The sequence below is a fragment of the Vicugna pacos genome, chromosome 1, assembly GCF_048564905.1.
Source record: "Vicugna pacos chromosome 1, VicPac4, whole genome shotgun sequence".
NCBI lineage: Eukaryota > Metazoa > Chordata > Mammalia > Artiodactyla > Camelidae > Vicugna > Vicugna pacos.
In genome coordinates this window covers 111591948-111610163 of record NC_132987.1, presented here as the reverse complement: position 1 = coordinate 111610163, position 18216 = coordinate 111591948, and the positions used below count along the sequence as shown (strand labels likewise).

General features: G+C 38.8%; 1 protein-coding gene across 1 annotated transcript; it reads left to right on the top strand.

The window, feature by feature from the left end:
- Positions 1–2870: 2870 nt before the first annotated feature.
- CLDN8 (claudin 8) lies at positions 2871–5379 on the top strand. Its single transcript, XM_006209793.4, has one exon. The coding sequence runs from the start codon at positions 3269–3271 to the stop codon at positions 3944–3946; it is 678 nt and encodes a 225-aa protein (XP_006209855.1). The 5' UTR covers positions 2871–3268; the 3' UTR covers positions 3947–5379.
- The last annotated feature ends 12837 nt before the right edge of the window (positions 5380–18216 follow it).

Genomic DNA, 18216 nt, shown 5'->3' with positions numbered 1-18216 from the left:
AGACTAAAGAGTTGTCGATTAAGGATTAATTGCTGTGAGAGTTAAGGATGATAAAAACAAGGGCAGTCTGACGGTGACTTTGGGTTTATAAAGAGGAAGCATTTGCATGTGTTCTGTGGTTGTCAGGAGTAAATTTAATTTAATCGCTAAGCTTAAATCGTGCTTCCTATAGTGTAGACAAAAGAGAGATCTTCAGAGAGCAAAAGGGAGCACAGTGGGTCAACATGAACATCTTTGCTCTCTTGGGTTCTTGGTAACATGTTGTTTCTTCCATAGGAATGGAAATACAAATGATAGAATGATCTGTGCAGGTTGCTCTGTAGTCCTGAATTAAAGAATGGTAAAAATGTGATAATCTGCTCATTTTCTAACCAACACTGCTATCCAGATTTTGCAGGCAAGTTTATCATCTCAGGGACACAGTGTTATGGAAAAGTAGGTAAACAGGGAGTTTGACTCCTTAATCTCTGAATTTAGGGCTTTCTGTCCCTAGCAAACTGGTATTAACATTTTTCCGTGTCTTTCTCAATTTCCTGTGTGACCTTTAGGGCACAGTTTTTTCAGAATGCTGTGGGGTTAACTGGATTGCCCTGTGATAAGAAACCTACCTGGGCGCCCTGGGCTGGTTCCTGTGAGGGCAGCTAACTCTGTAATTATTCCAATACAAGCCTAAGATTGCTTTCTCATTCTGATCCTAATCTTTTGGCTAGGAAAATTTCAGGAGTGAAGTACTGGTATTTTTGAAATGGGGAAAATATGTTTGTGTGGAATAAGGTCCTGGTAAAGCTTAATGCTTCAGGGAAGAGAGGTTTGAGAGTGCAGGGAGCCAGCAAGTACATCAATCGACTCCTATGCAGGACGGAGGCTCTCAAACACAGAGGCATCTATCTCCGTTTTAAGTTTCCCTGTTTTTATGTGGATATTCTGTCATGTTCAGACAGAGCTGCTAAGAAATATGTTGCATATAAATTTAGAAAAGAAATTTCAATTGGCTTCCCTGCACATACATATACATATATGTACATATATGTGTGTGTGTATGTATTTTTCTTTTTTTAGCTTGCCAATATCTCACCAGTTATGTCATTTCTTTTTTTCATTTTCCAACTCTGTCAAATCATTCCCTTTTCCCAGGTTGGCGATTCAAGATAATAATAATCTGCTGTTTTGATTTCAACTCTCCTTTTATAGATTGCAGATTACTTTTCCAAGGTTATCTTATTTCCCTTCTGCCACAAATCTGTAACGTATCAGTTACAGCCTGAAGGAGAAAATGCTAGATTATTTTCTGTCAGCATAAGGGGCAGGCTGTAGATTCATCCTTAACAGGCCAACAAATGAGGGAAATTACTGTAAATATAAATTTTTAATTTTTCTGAATTTCAGCATATGCTGAAATAACTACTAAAATAACAACTTGGCCTATAGACATTCCTCTTTTTTTTTTTTTTTTTCAGAAGACTGTTTACTTTGGCATCTTCCTCTTCCTGTCCTTAAAGGTACTGTTTTTTTAATCTCTATAAACCGCTCAGATCTTTTGGACCATTAAATTTTTAAAGTTTAATAAGTGAGCAGGAAACTTTCTTCCATATTCAAATTTAAAGTAGTATAAGGAAGCAGAGAAGAAATAAAATTTTTTTTAAAAAATCATTTTTATGATGCAAAGATGAAAGAATATTACAGGACAGTTTGAAGTTTGCAAAGACAGGACAGTGCGTTCAGGTGCTCTCCAGAAGGAAGTAGCTAGCGGAGTTTTCCCAAATCAATGTGTATGTTATTTTTAACATCTCTGTTGTCATCATCAGAAACAGACTCATAGACATAGAAAACAAACTTATGGTTACTGGGGGAGTGGGGAGAGGGAAGGGGAGATGGTAGGAAGGGATAAATTAAGAATTCGAGGTTTGCAGATACTCACTACTATATGTAAAATAGATAAATAGTAAGTTTATACTGTATAGCACAGGGAACTATATTTATATCATGTAGTAACCTACAATGAGAACGATTATGAAAACAAATATATGTATGTATATGTATGACTGAATTATTTTGCTGTACACCAGAAATTGACACATTTGAAACTGACTATATTTCAATAAAAAAAAATGAAAAAAGTTAAAAATGTATTACATTTAGGGGCTTCTGCTTTGTCCTGCAGACATGGTATTAAAGCCAAGTTTAGTTGACACCCGATATCATTCTATTCAATGAGCATAGTCACACTGCCCTGTAAATTTTTGTTTAGAAACATCAGCCATTTGTATAGACCCAGGACTCTTGTACCATCTGCAGAATTCTAGTTGCTTCAGTCTAAGAAGACAGAGCAGCCACAGAATAAACTAGCAATCTGTAAATCATCTCATCATTTAGTTGCTAATGTGAAATCTTGCTACGTAAGAATCCATAAGAAAAGTCCAGAAGAAAATCACATGGATTCTTTTTCGTTTTTGCAAATTTTTTTTCTTAGAAATCAAGATTATCAGGAAAATACCAATAAACAGTCTTCCTGGCTCAAAAGAAAACAATATGTGTTTGGTGCCGTGGGGGAGGACAATGTTGTATAGTTAATTACATTAGCTGTGTTTTGTCCTTTGGCAGGATCTGTTGCCTGAATTCACCCCAGTCGAGCTGGCTTTGAAGTTGTAGACAAATTAAATCAACCCAAAGAATGTGGTTTCTCAGGTATGAGCAATCTATCAATCCCCTTCTCTCTTTTCACGTTGGCATTTTGACAGTCCTAACAGATTCTTCGGCAGAGATTTTATTTTGTGCCTTAGTCACAGCAGCTCTTCCTAAGAGTTTCAGAATTGCCAGTACAAGGTCCAGCTTTCACATCTCAAGGGATTGGTGCATTTCTTAATGACTGTGCAAACGTTCACAGTTATGCCTACAGGTAAATATACTGCTGTCTTCTCGGACAACTGAGAAGTACGAAGACTGTTTACGTGCAGGTCCGGCCGTTCCAAGTATCTCTTGTGGGCTTAGACACACCTGAGTTACCATCCCCCGTCTTATTGGCTGAGAAAGTTGCCCCACCTGATTTGTAAGTTTACCTGTCATTGTCAGTGGGGGGGCACCTCAGCCAGCCAACACTGGATTTAATCTAGTTAGAAGTAGCCAAGCAGCTCCTGTTTGAAAAACCACAGAGTCCTGAGTTCATTACTACAGGAAAACTGCTCTCTCCTGGGGCACAGAGAACCTTGCTTCAGAGTAGCCCTACCACCAGCTCAGGAGTCCAGTCGGATAAAGCTCATCCTGGAGGATCATGGCTACCTATGCCCTGCAAATCGCTGGACTGGTGCTTGGTGGTGTTGGAATGGTGGGCACAGTGGCTGTCACCGTCATGCCTCAGTGGAGAGTGTCTGCTTTCATTGGAAGCAACATTGTGGTTTTTGAAAACCTCTGGGAAGGACTGTGGATGAGTTGCATGAGGCACGCTAACATCAGAATGCAGTGCAAAATCTACGATTCCCTACTGGCTCTGTCTCCGGACCTACAGGCATCCAGAGGACTGATGTGTGCTGCTTCCGTGCTGGCCTTCCTGGCTTTCATGACGGCCATCCTCGGCATGAGGTGCACCAGGTGCACTGGGGACGACGAGAAAGTGAAGGGTCACATCCTTCTAACGGCTGGAGTCATCTTCATCATCACTGGCTTTGTGGTGCTCATCCCTGTGAGCTGGGTTGCCAATTCCATCATCAGAGATTTCTACAACCCGATAGTGGATGCTGCCCAGAAACGTGAGCTTGGAGAAGCTCTCTACATTGGCTGGACCACGGCGCTGGTGCTGATTGCAGGAGGGGCACTGCTCTGTTGTGTTTCTTGCGGCAATGCCAAGAGCCATAGCTACAGGTACTCCATACCTTCCCACCGAACAACCCAGAAAAGCTATCACATGGAGAAGAAGTCACCGAGTGTGTACTCCAAAAGTCAGTATGTGTAGTTTTGTATATTTTTACCACTACCTAGAAAGCCATGCAGATGATAAAAATGTCCCCTGTTTTTTAAAAATGGAAGCCAAAGAAACATTGATTTGCTGTTCTTAACTGTCAAACGTTAATTACAGGAACTGTGCATCAGCTCGTTATGATTCTATAAGCAACTTCAGCGGAATAAGATATGGTACACATGGCTTTGACTGTTCTAGAAAGCATGGTAATTTGTTTTCTAAAGTCATTGGTGCATTTTTCTCCTTTTATCAGTTACTTCAAAATGACATTGTTAAAGATGATTATTTCACAAGTGTGATTTCTCTATGACAGCATTATGTATATAGATGGGAGTGACGTTGTATCTCGTATAAATAGAGACAAGCTCATATGGTTCTATTTTAAATGAAATACTGATCCATTACACTGAATAGATAGAATTTGACTATTGCTTTTCAGGGGAACCGGGGATAAGATTGAAGAAGGTTAATATTAATTGTTTAAAAACAGCTTAGTGATGAATGCACTTGATTTATAATGAAGGTTAAAATGAAGGCTTTAATCAGCAGTGTAAAGGGAACTAAATGGCTTTCTGGTATCCCGTTTTTCAGCCTAGGAGTTAGCAGTCCTAACTCCTTTATCCTCATTCCCCAGAGGCCTTCCTTTTCTTGTATAATAAATGAACATCTTTTAAAAGGCAGATATTTTGTCAAGGGATTTTTGCATTCAAACTGCTTTTCCAGAGCTTTTCTAAGAAGAAAGATAAAACCATGGTCTAAGAAACATAAAAGATTGCTGGAAAGTGACTTTTTTTTTTCCTCTTAAGTTTTTGTGGTTATAGAAGAATGCATTTTTTCAAGAAATCACGTATGTGCGTGAATATTTTGATAACTTTGAGTTTTTATTAAGGTACATAACAGAACAGAAAAATAATGTCTTTGTTTCTATCTGCTTACCAAAAAACAAAAATAAGTTATCCTTTTAACTTTTATCTTCTGTGTGAATAATTAAGTAAAAATTGTCATTTCAGTCCTGTCAAAGGTAACATTTTCACTTGTTTCAATTTTGTTCGGTTTTAGTAAGATCTATAAATACTGTATCTCTGTGTTTCCCCCAAATTTAATCCAACTGTTAATCTGATTTAAAAGTTTGTCATTTTTCCAGCTTAAATGACTATGTGTGCTACCTGCTTTATGCCCTTTGTATTAACACATTGTGCCTTTTTATATTAATTTGATATTCTTTCATTATTCTTTATTTTTCCTATTTCATAACTGTGTAAAGAGCTTATAAATAAACCTGATATTTTCGGCTCTGCAATTTTAAAAAAGAATGTCAAGGCTGCATTTTAAAGAGAAAGGTAGATTCAGCATTAATTTCTGAAAATACAAAGTATCACATATCATTTAACAATAATATACCTTATAATTATCAGATTCATACACTAATATTTCATACAGATAATGTATTTGTGATTTTTAAGATAGCACTATAGATTCCAAAAAATCTATATACTGTAAATATTACATATGTAATAGCCATTTCTATTAAAAAAAGACCTTTCTATAGCTAAATATATTTCTACCTCTGAGAAATAGTATTAATTAATAATAGCGGGCAATGTTTTAGGGACATGTATATTTTTTGAGGGGAGAGGTTGTTAAGTTTATTTATTTATTCTACTTTATTTATTTGTTAATGGAGGAACAGGGGATTGGACCCAAGCCCTCATGAATGCTAAGCATACGCTCTGCCACTGAGCTACGCCCTCCCTCCTTGAGGCCATGTATTTTACACTAGGATCTCTACTGCTTTATATGAATTATATCATTAAATCACTTATGAGATTGATATCATTGTTTTAATGCACAGATGAGGGCACCAAAGAACAGTTTACTGATGACCCAAGAGAGTCAGGAGAGAAAATCAGAACTGTCTAACTTCACAGCTCATGCTGTCTTGCTTCAGGGAGGGTAGGTTTTCTTCAGCAATGTTTAGTTTTCAGACTGCTTTTCGTATGTGAAAATGGCATGCCTACCTACTGTTAGTTAGGAAAACTTGTAGGATCTTTTCTGGGACTGGCGATTTTCCAACAGATAAGTGTTAATTTATCCTAGGCAATTTTACCCCTTTGGGTCAAAACATTCATGAGAGCAGAAATAAAGAAAAACTGAGTATCTTGGAGGAAAAAAAAAATCCCCTAAATGCCAGCCTTCAAACATCCTTTTTACCTAGAAAGCTCTCCTGAACGTCCTCAACTCAATTTATTATTTTTTCTCTTCTTTTCCCTAAAACAGAATTACAACATGGCTAATTTTCCTTATGGCATCACCTCTTGAGTATCTCTGAAATCTGCAAATTTCCACCCTTACAGACATCACATTTCTCCTACATGTGGATAAAGCCTTCTAGACGTGTGTTCCGCCTGCAGGATCTCCTTCCTCCAGTCTCATCCCTGGTCCTATCTCTGTTCTTTCTAAAATGCCAGTCAGACCCCATCACGCCCTGCCCATGATCCTTGTAGGAATGCTCCACTGCCTGTAAGGTAAATCCAAAAGGCTTAGCAGAAGATCATAGACAAGAAGGAAAACCTGTTCTATAATCTTCATGGCACACTTTACCACAGCGGAATATCAGTGCAATACCAGTATGATAACAATGATAAAACTGATGTCCAGAAACTAAAATAATTCACACGCCAAAGGTTTTCTTTAATATCCTGAAAGAGGTGCCCTGGCATTAGGAAGTGGCTCGACTGTGTGCAGAAGGACGTTTCACAATGTCGTTTCATAATGTCATTCTTACAGCGCAACAGTGGGGTGTGATGGAAACAACACAGGGAGGCAGGCGACATAGTTTTATGCCTTCACCTTAGAGCTGGACTGTTTTCTCTTTCATACTGTGCCACCTGCTGCCCCCACCATGAACCACTCTGCTGACTCTGTAATTCCCTCATGCACTGAAAAAGTAGACATCAGTTACATTACTTTAAGCACTAGGGACACGGGGGTGGACAAGACACAGTTTTGTTCTCAAAGAATCTGATGAAAAGAGACGAGAGTGAGGAATGTAGCCTTTACTGAAAATCTACCAGGGGCTTGGCCTTTTCTTCCTTTACCTCATCATTACCCCATCAAGCCTCTAAGAATTCTACAAATTACATGTGAAATCATGAGAACACCAAGTCTCAGGCATGTATATATATACATAAACACACACACACACACACACATATATATATAATGTATATATAAAATGTCCTAGTTCAAGAAACTGTGCTCTTCCTACTGTAATATTGTCCAAAGGCATCCCTCTCAGAATTCACTTTCTGCACAGTAACTATCATCTCACTACCCCATCTCCACGCCTTCCTGTGACTGTCACAGGTCCCCCTGAGCCCCAGGGTCGACCTCATCATCAGCCTTTGCTACATTTAAGCTCTCCCCTCTCCCCGCTCCCAACTTCTATATCATTTACTGCCTCTCAGTGCCTGACATCCATTACCTTTCCCCTTGGAATATATTCTAATTTTTAGGCTCCTATCATATTTCAAATATCGTATTTCAAATTCACCAGGCCTCCTTGTCCCGAGGAGAACTCCCAGAGCTGCTGGAGTAATATCCCTGCACCCTTCCCCCCACCCCCCACCATGATCCCGCCACCTGCTGTGCCAAGCAGAGCAGCAGCTGGGACCCAGCCAACAGGCAGAGCAAAGAGTCCTGCTTTCTGTGAAACTTCAGGCTCTACCAGATTCCAGGAGCAAAGAGTAGTACTGTGTTCAGTTCTGAGAATAATGAGAAACAAGGGATTCCTGGTGCAGAGGCCCCAGGCGAGGCCCCAAGCCCTGTGTGGGGACCAGAAGGGCAGGGAGAGAAATGTGGGCCTGACCTGCTTCATAAAGAGTTCTGGGAACATTTGTACACCTGTGTTGTCTCAAGGTGGATAATCAGAGCAGCAAAACTGTGGGAGACTCACGCTGAGGGTGGGTTCCTGCTGGTCCTGGAGTCTCAGAGAATGAGGATACCTAGGGAGAGAGCTGGGGGCGTGCAGAGGGTCCTTCCCAGGGTCCGAGGAGCGAGACAACTTTCAGGTCTTTAGACCACCAGCCAATAATAAGAATCCTCACCACCCCAGGGTGGGCTATTGTTAATTACAACAACTTAACTTCCACAAGAAGAGAGATCCTAGAATCACTTAAAAGAACCCTAAATGGGGCTCAACAACCAGAAAAAGGAGGTGCAGGCTGAGTGCCCGCAACTGGCAAGGGGCCTTTGAGGAACTGATCTCCTGGGAGCAAGAGAGGTTGCCTTACACAAATAAACAAATATCTGTAAGAGCCCAAGGCAGATCGAGTCACGGGATTAAAGCGCTTCTTGTTCCTAAAATAACAAACTTCCATATTTAAAAAGTCTGGAGGGAACAGAGCTTTGAGGGAGGTCACTGCTGTAGTAAAATCTCGATGTTTGGAAGATCAAGTAGAAAGAAAAGCTCTGAACAAAAGCTCTGAGCACAGAGCAAACATAGAAGAAGATGTAATCCGTGAGGAAAAGCAGGAAGAACTTGGAGAACAAATTCAAGGACCTGAGAGGCAAATTCAGAGAAAGGGATGAAAAAGAGATGAAAGCTGGGGAAATCACTTAAAAAGAAAAACGGATACTTGCAGATTAAAAAGTACTCATAGAGGTGCTGAGAAAACAAGCAAACAAATAAAATTTAAATTTAAAAATTCTTAAATTCTAAGTACAAAAAGAAAGTATGCAAGCTTTCACCAATCAGAACAAATCACTTAAGACCCAAGACAAACAAACTAATTAAAAAACCTACTTCTCTCGGATATTTCAGCCACAATCCTAGAAGCTAGAAGATGGCGGCTTAATAAGTAAAGACAATGAAAGAGCAGACCCCATAACCCAGTGAGTCTATTCCAAATAAAAGCTGCCTTCCACTGTTAGTGAGAAAGAAAGGCATTTGCTGGCTGGTCCCGGATCCAGCAACCGTGTCACATGTAGGGCTGATCTGGAGGAAATACTGAAACAATGAATCACTAAAGAGACTGCAAGGTGGGGGAGATGGAAAGGACAGGAACCTTGGTTGGCCATGATTCTTGCAATAAACAGAAAGAACTGGTTGTACAAGAGTTAGGACAAGGGTTTGAAGCATTCAGACTCCATCTTCTGAAACTCGTCTCAACATCCATGTCCAGGAAACCACTACCAATACATCAAAGTTGATCCTCAGTTTCTAACCTGCTTCCTGGTTCCCCAGATAAGTTTGACATCTTCAACATGAGAAACAAAACAAAAGAATATCTGGAAATTTAGCTTCATTCTTCTTGTTTCTTCTCATTTTCTGCCACGGGCTCCGTTGTGTCCATACTCTAGCCTTGGCCAATTCCATGCCATGTCTTTGCCATCCAGGAATTCTTTCCTCCCAACCTTGTCACCTGCAATGCCCTTGTCATCCTTTATTGTCAGGTGTGGTTGAGCCCTTGATGCTGCTTATCCTGGCCACCACCTGAGCTGCACCCATCCGTCTCCTCTGGGCCAGCTCAGTCCAGCTGTGAGAAAGATGAACACCAGCCGGCCCTGCCTCTCCATTCTGGGGACGACACTTAGTCTTTGCTAGACTAAGAGGTCTGTGGGCTCCCTCCTTGTCACACTAGTCCCCTCACTTGTAAATCCTCTCTCTGTCCCATATTAGTAAATCTGTATTAGAGAATAACCTTTGTTTTGTTGGAGGTTTACAGGGACACCATGACCTAGCCCCCGGGGATGCCTGCAAGAACAAAGAAATCCTGCAGCAAGAGATTACAAAAATCAACCACACCCCTCTTTATTTTTCGTATAAAAGGAGCCTGTATTCTGACTAGAGCAGGACGGTTTTCCAAGACGGTCTGCCATCCTCTTGGTCTGCCGGCTTTCCGAATAAAGTCCCTATTCCTTGCCCCAACACCTCGTCTCCTGATTTACTGGCCTGTCGTGCGGTGAGCAGAACGAGTTTGGACTCAGCAATAAATCCCCTGTCTGCCCCTTTTTCTGACTCCTCTTCAAATGCCAATACATTTATATGAAAATGTTAGAAACAGAAAACATCTTTTTTAAAGAGACAAACAGTATTGTCCTGGTTCAAGAAAGAATTTATACAATCTTCCTTACCAGTGGGTTAAAAATAACTGACTTTTCTTGTTTACTTTTATTTTGTTAAAGGATTAACTGTATTAACACAGGCAGCAAAGTAGAACAAACAAAAAATTGTCCATCCATATACCCAGCTCTGTCTTAATTGTTTTTTTTTTTTTCTTTTTACTCCTGATACCCCACCCTCCTTCTTAACCACTAGCCTCTAAAATCATTAACTTTGTCAGCCAGGGTTGCTTCTTTTAATGGTTTCTTCCGTGTTTTGCAATTGGGGTGTGGGAGGGGTGGTGGGAAGGAATGAAGCCCATGGTTGAAGATTTTTTTGTTTTGTTTTTTGTATGCAACCTAGTGAGAATGTACTTGTGCAAGTACCATACATGGATAATCTTTCTCCCCCTTTTTTTTTTTTTTTCTGAATTGGGTCAGCTTTCACGTGCTTTTCTTTGAAGGTAGAGATGCTGGTAGATGCTTCTTCAAAGCTATGTGGAGGTTCTCTTTGAAGAAGGAACTGTTACTTATTAGTTTCTACATTGTGGAAATGCTTTAGAAATTAAACAGCCCTCCTCCTTTAAAGCCAAGAAAAGCTCTGACGGAAAGGAAGAAGCCCACTCTCACAGTCCAGCTGGGGTCCAACACTGAATCTGGATATGACGCTTTTACTATTAGCAAAGAAGAATGACAAGACATCAGAAAGATTCTGCATTGAGCCCAGAAACCTGGTTATTTCTTGCTGCACAACAAACAACCCCAAAATCTTAAAACAACAATAACTTCATATCATGCTTTTGTGGGTTAGGAAATCAGGTGGGGCTTTCCAACAGGGTAGTCAGCACGGTGGCTGAGGGCTCTAAGGAACCAAGAGAAAAACACACTGATCTTTCTAGGAGGCCTGGTGTTCCTTCTACCATTTGCAATTGGTCAGAGACATCTCAGGGTCTAGGAATGGGGAAACAAACTCTGCTTCACCTGGGAGGGGCATCAGCTAATCTGGAGCCATCTTTAATGTACTTTAGACACAAAGTGAGGTTTCAAGATTTTCAAGAGGGATTTTTCTTTCAAATGGACTCACTTCATAAAACAAAGGCATCGTTTAGATGGTGCATTTTTAATTTAAAATGAAATAAAAAAGAATATGAATATTCTAGTAAACTAAAGTAGGTGCAAGAAAAAAATGCAAATTAAATATAAAAGGTTTAATTTTCCCTATTGAAAGTAGGGGAAGAGATTTCTCTCCTCTCCTGTATTTTAGAGCATTTGCTTTAGAAAACTTGTAAGTACTGTCTCCTCTTTTGGAACGCACATAAATTCTTAAAAAAAAAAAAAAAAGATAGTTTTTTGTCAGCTCTAGGAGCTAGGAATGCCTTTCTCTAGGACCTGGGTGCAGTCCCTCTGAAATGTAAACATCACTATCTCCCAGTTCCTGTGAGACCTGAGAGCCTATCTTTAGTAGATATCTCCCACCAAGGTGCAAAACAACCTCGTGTCATAAAAATATGAGAAGCATCTTTTCTCCTCTAGATAAAGCAAATTAGCTAACACAGACAGTCACCTTAATTACCAGGTTCAGTTAGGATGAACTATGTGTGACAAAGGCACTGTCAAGTCCTTTTTACTTGAGGAATCCTTAAATATTTACCTTGAAAACTTGTATGCAATGGGTGGTATCTGTGTGGCTCTATAGAAAGGTGAGCTTTCATTCTGTTTTTGCAATGTCTTAAGTGAAGAGTATGGGCTAGCAGATTGCCTGTGACACACCTCACGTTCTGGTTTAATGCTTATTTGATTATGAAACTGTTTTTCTTTACTACCTTTGTGGACAGGTTTTCTGGGTTGGAAATTTTTGTTTTTAGTTATATTTCCCCAACACAGACCACAATAAGACAAAAGGCAGATGAGAAAATGTTCCATAATCTAGAAATGTTTGCTTGGTGGTAATCAGAGATGTTTCCAAATGTTTTGTAAGTGCATGTTCATCTGAGAACTGCTTATGATGATGAAGAGCTAGAAACGATAAGTGCCCACAGAGAAAGGCTGAATAAATGATGGTGTATCTGTCTACTCAGTTGCATGTTTTCCTATTATTGAGGAATCCTTAATGATCTAAATATTATTCCTCCCATATTGTTGTAAAAGTAGAATAAAAACAGTTAAAGAATTCCATACTCACCATAATCATGATTAATAGTTTCTCTCTCTTTCTTACACACACACAAACACATGAACACACACCTACGTGAAAGGAAATGGTTGGAAAGAAAATAAAATGATTAAAATGTAAACTTATGTGTGATTATTGGTTTCTTTAAAGTTTTTCTTTAATTTTTATTTTTAATGAGTAAATATTTTCATAGTAAAAAATCAAAACAATTTATAGTTTAGTATATTTTAAGGATTGCAGTATATGAAAAATAGTAGATGGTTGACTTGGCAGAAAAATCAAAATGATTGTAGAGGAAAAGGGTGAGAAAAAGATCATTAAGTTCTGAGGAAAATAAAAATATGGTAAAATGTGATAATAAATAACAAAAGAGGACTAAAAAATGACAGGTGAGTAAGAAAATACAGGGAAGAATCAAAAAATATTTTCCAGATTTGTGAAAATAAAGAAATGTGATTGAAAGACATCTGGTTTACCATGTTTCCAAGCAAAATTAGTGATCTTAGGTGACGAGTATGGGCTAGCTTCAAAAAAGTTTCAAATTTTAAGTTTAAAGACTTTTGGAAATATTCACACAAAGAAAAAAATGTGTCAAATCAATTAAACAAATATAACCTGTGTGTTTGATTTCTACCCTTAAGTAACAACACAATGGAGTTTTTTATTTCATTTTGCCCTTTGGCTTTGATTTTTAAAATTTATCCTTATAAGCCATCTTATTCCATAAAATTCACTTTTTTTTAGCATAGTAACAGATAAATACAAACTTTTAATTTCCCAAGTAGCTAATTTTTCAGTTCCATTTGTTAAAAAATCTATACCCCGTAGTTTGCTGATGCATTATTTATCAAGTAGTAAATGCATATATATCTCACTGTCTGTTTCCAGGCTACTTACTCTGCTTCATTGATTCTGGATCTTTTAAAAGTAGATCATCACTAATTGATGTAAAGGCTGGTTTCATCAAGTCTGTGGATATTTGTCTCCAATATGTTACTTTATATTCAACTGACTTCATAATGGAAACACTTTCACAGAGTGCTTGCCCCAGTTCACTGCACCATAAGGGCTGAGAAGAAGATGTCATATTAATAATGAGAAGACTCAGATCAAAGCTAACTTTCTTTTTTTTTTCTTTGTTTCTTTGCTTCTTTGTTTCTTTCTTTCTTTCCTTCATCTTAGAAATTTTAACAGGCATACTCAGGTGCCATCTTGGTTCCATCTATTCTTGTAAACTGCAAATCAACGGTGACATAAAAGCAGTTTTGGCTTAGAACACAGATGGCATTACTCAGTTGGAGAGGGCTTTTATAAATCACGATTAAATCAAAAAGCCTTCCACCAAAAATCTATCAGGCACAATGTAGAAGACCAGAACCTTATCGAAGAAGCCAGGATTCCAATGCCTTCCTCAATTAACTGTGTATCTGGCTGGTTCCTGAATCTATTTCCTCACTGCTAAAATAAAAAATTACGAGGTGGACTCAATGGAATATTAGAACCCAAGCAATCTCTAAAAGTCTGAATTTGAGGGGGATGGTATCAGGTTCAGAAATAAGGATCTCATTTTGTTTTCACCAACTGCTCTAAACAGAAGACCATTAGTGTTGTTTTGGAACCAGAATCTTTCTATGCCATTGGCTCTCATTTATGCCTTTTCACAATGATGATCTGCAGACGTCACCCGAGAACAAATTCACACTCGATTCACCAAGGCTTACACACACAGGTAGGTATCTACTGCTGTGGCCAGGCTACACACTGTAAGATAGATGTATCTGTGTACTTCTGACAACCAATAATGATCTCTTCTATTTCCCTTCCTTAGAGAACTGGAGGGTGTTGTCATGTATCTGGAGAACATTGACGTAAGATCCAAGTCCATAAATGATAGAAGAATTTGCTAGTTTTGTTCATATAGGGCAATGCAGCTAAGTGGTAAACCCAGAAAGCAACAAGTGTTTATTGAAAACATATTCTACAATGTCTTTAGGACATAAATCCCAAACACCCAATCCTGGAGTTACTGTGATGTTTCTTTAGATCACTGTGAATGGAATGGAATTGGTCTGTCATCTCAGTTTACATGACCTTGAGTCTCAAGCATATGACACAACAAATTCTGTTAATAATAAGGGATGGTGGGGCTACCATGTGTTATTTGGAAATAAACCTTGGTTAGCCAGACCAAAATTCTGTGTTGAGGTCCCTTGAATCTACAGCAGGAAACCCACTCAACTTTATTTTAATTGTTTCATAATCAAAAGCAATATGCTAATTTGTTGAATTTCTGATTACATATATTATATATTTGTATGTCAAATATATGAAATTATATACATATCACATATGTGTGTATATAATATACAAAATTATATATGGTACTTGCAATTTAAAAGTTAAACAAATAATGTAGAAAAAAATGGAAATCATCCCAAACTTTATCCCCAAGAGATAAGAAATAATGTGAATATTAGTATTTTATTTTAAATTATCTCTCTTCTCACATATAGCCAGCATTCAGAATGAAAAGTATGAACATACTAAAAATCTTTGTAGTTAATCTTTTAATGAGGTGTGCACACTGTGCTTGGGGTGTAAAAAGTTCCCCGTAATCTTCACACAAACATCGAAAAGAGGCTCTTTCACCCGAGGAAAATGGTGTTCAGAGAGGTTGGAGACCATGTTCCAAGCCTCAGGAGGAGTCAGTGGAGGAGCGGTACACAGATACAAACATCCTTGGACCTGAAGCCGGTGCCCTTTCCTCCAGTCTGGGCTTCTCACCAGTGGCAGATGTACTGGTATCACTTTCATTTCTGTGGCAGGTGGAGCTGCTTTGTATTCTAGACACGTTGATAATTTTGGCACTTGAAACTAACATCCTTTAAATATCCATAGTTATAGAGTAGAAACTGGAAAAACTGATTTGAGGTTAACTTAATGTATATGTAGAAACAAACTCACATACTGATTCACTTCTGGGAACAAATGTCAAGCCGACCTTCTCTCAAACTTTAACAGAACATTTCCTACCTCCCAGCGTTTTCTTCGTTCTCCTTGTCACTCTTTTGCTGTTGCCCAAACTACATGACTTCGTAAGAGCAAGTTAAAGGGCTTTAACTGCAGATGTGAACATCACTATTTGTTCCCAGTTAACAGAATCCCTCAGTGCACTGATGTGCTTCAGAATTTCAGTGGGATTGGACCTCACGTGCCAAAGAGAAAACACAGAGCAGAGATGGGGCTTTTCTGGAAAAGTGTTTTGCGGATTTCTAATTTCACGATAATCTACTTCTGCAGAATCAGGCCCAGTGTTTTATATAATCATTGGTTTAAAGAGAATAAATGGTGATTTTGTAACTTATCTAGCTTGTTCTGGTTATTGGGATGAGAGAGATAATATCTAGAGACTTTCTGTGTTCATACTGAAGAGAAACACTACCTATCACTGTATAAAAGGAGAACAAAAATGTAGCATAAGAGTAGAGAATTATGAGAAACACACCCATACACAGTGGTGAAGCTTTCTCTCCAAGCACCTACAATCTAGTTAAAAATCAGAGGTCCTTCTAATTCTCTATATTTTCCCATGTCCTAGTTTTGACATAACCCTTCTCCTTTCTCTCTATCTTAACATCAATCTCCTAAATTTTCCTTTTTATAAAAGTTACCCAGTTTTCTTAAGACTAACCCAAATAGATTGCATTTATACATGAGTCATTCATTCAACAAATAATCAATAAGCACCTGCTACCTATCTACACTATTCTAGATCTCAACTTTTAAGGAGCCCCAGGTTATCTTAAAGGGCTTTTGAAAATTAAAATATCTTTCATTTCATTAATTTTAAGGGAGTTTCTTGCTAGTTTTTATGGTGCTCAATAGAGTATCCAGTTTGAAGCATATGAGAAAAACAAACAAACCTCAGTAAGGCCATGGATGATGAAGGGAGGGTAGACTGGAACTGCAGGGTTTGGAGGACCTAAATAATGGATATTTCTCATAATTTTCCCTAGGACCAGATGCACCCTTAAGCGCTGGAACTTCAGTTCCAGTTAAGAGGACCACACGATCACCCTTAGAAAGTAAAGATTCCATATATATGTTGTCGGAGGGGATGTGACTGCTTTGTTCATGAAAAACACAAGAGTTTAAACAGATCAAGATAAAACATGTAAGAATGAGACCATGGTAGACTAGTCAGACTATCCAGACCACTGAGTTGTGTAGACCCAGACGCAAATCCCGCCTTTGTGACCTACTGGCTGTGAAGACCTGGGCAAGTTATTAAGCCTCTTAGAGAGTTTTATCATTTACAGATTTGCAGCAATAACAGAAACTCATGAATTAGTTACCCAGGTGCTTCCAATAACACTGAATCATATACAGCCATTCCTGAAGGGAAAGCAGGCACCTGTACACTACTTAAAGATTATACATAGATGTTCAGGTATTTGGGGTGAGGTCACGGTGAGATTTGGGGGAAAACAGTTAGAATTCTGAGCTTAGAGAGGAATTAACAGATCAGTGGTGCCCTAAAACCATAATGGTCATAAAACAACTGATTAGGCCCAGCATTCAGTATTAGGTGTCAAAGATTACAACCTCAAAACTTCTCTCTTGCTCACACTCAGGAGGCTGTATTTATTATATACACATTTCGTGGAAACTTCCTTTTTTGAGTAAACTGAAGGAAGAGTAGTGATGCCACCCAAACACCAGGGGGCGCTCCAGTTTACTCTTTGAGCTAAAAGCAAGTGTGAGTGTCCCTTGTAAGCTGAGAAGATGAACCCTGCATGTCGAAGGGTGTTCCAAAGGTCTGTCATATTCACTATGGTGTTTTTATTTAGAATTCGTCTCTACTTTTTCCCCTTATTTCTTTGTCTTTCAAAAGTCAGCCTTAGGAAGGGGAAGGCAATGTAATGCTGTTTCTAATTACTAAGGCCAACAGTTTCACAGCACGACATACCACATAGATTTCTTTTTTTCTTAAACTCGCTTTAGATACTCAGTAGTTTTAAGGTCATTTCCAAGTCATTTACAGGCAAGAGATCATGTATCTTTACAAACAAAACAGAAGAGAGAGAGTATTTGCTGAATATTGGCTTCTGAAATTACTTTAAATAATTCAGTCTCCATTTTCTCCCTCCTGTGACTTATCCTTCATTTAACCTTTCATGGAAATAGGTAAGATCGTATCTGCCCTAGTTTTATTCCTTTGTTCAGCAAATATTTATTGAGTATGTATTATGTGTAAGATGCTACGAATTAGGAAATTCATAAACATCAACCCTGGTCCCTTTCATAATAAACCACCTGACATTGTCCCTACACCCAGCTGATGTTTCTGTGGGGAGAAACAGATAATAGGCAACTCTGGAGGCAGAATGTGAGAAACTGAATACACAAACGGACAATGGCCAATCCATGTGTATAAACAGAACTCCAACCCACAACCTCCAGTGACCTGCTCAGGAAACCAAACACTTTATCTAAAATAAACAGTGGAGGAAGCCAGCCTACAATGTCAGTCTTGTAGGAAGTCAAACTTTAATAGAAAAGAACAATCTGACTCCATATGAAATTTGTCCCTTTGGCTCTAACCCTCGGCTCTGTTTCCTGGGCTCAGGCATCCTGGTTCTGCACCTTTTGTAGAAGCATGTTTCCTATTCTGTGAAATACACAGGACAGCCCATTCTCAAGGCTCTGACCTTTAAGGGTATTAAACATTTTTCCATTCATATAAAGATAAAAAGCTGCAGAATAGAAAATAGCATTTATTTTGTTGGACGGTTACAGAGACACCATGACCTGACCCACGTGGATAGCTGCAAGAACAAAGGATCTCAACACCAGGAAGTTTGCAGCAAACACCCCCTCCCCCCTTTTAGTATACAAGAAGCCTGAATTCTGACTTGGGGAAGATGCTTCTCCAGGACATTAGTCTGCAATCTTCTTGATTTGCTGGTTTTCCGAATAAAGTCGTCAT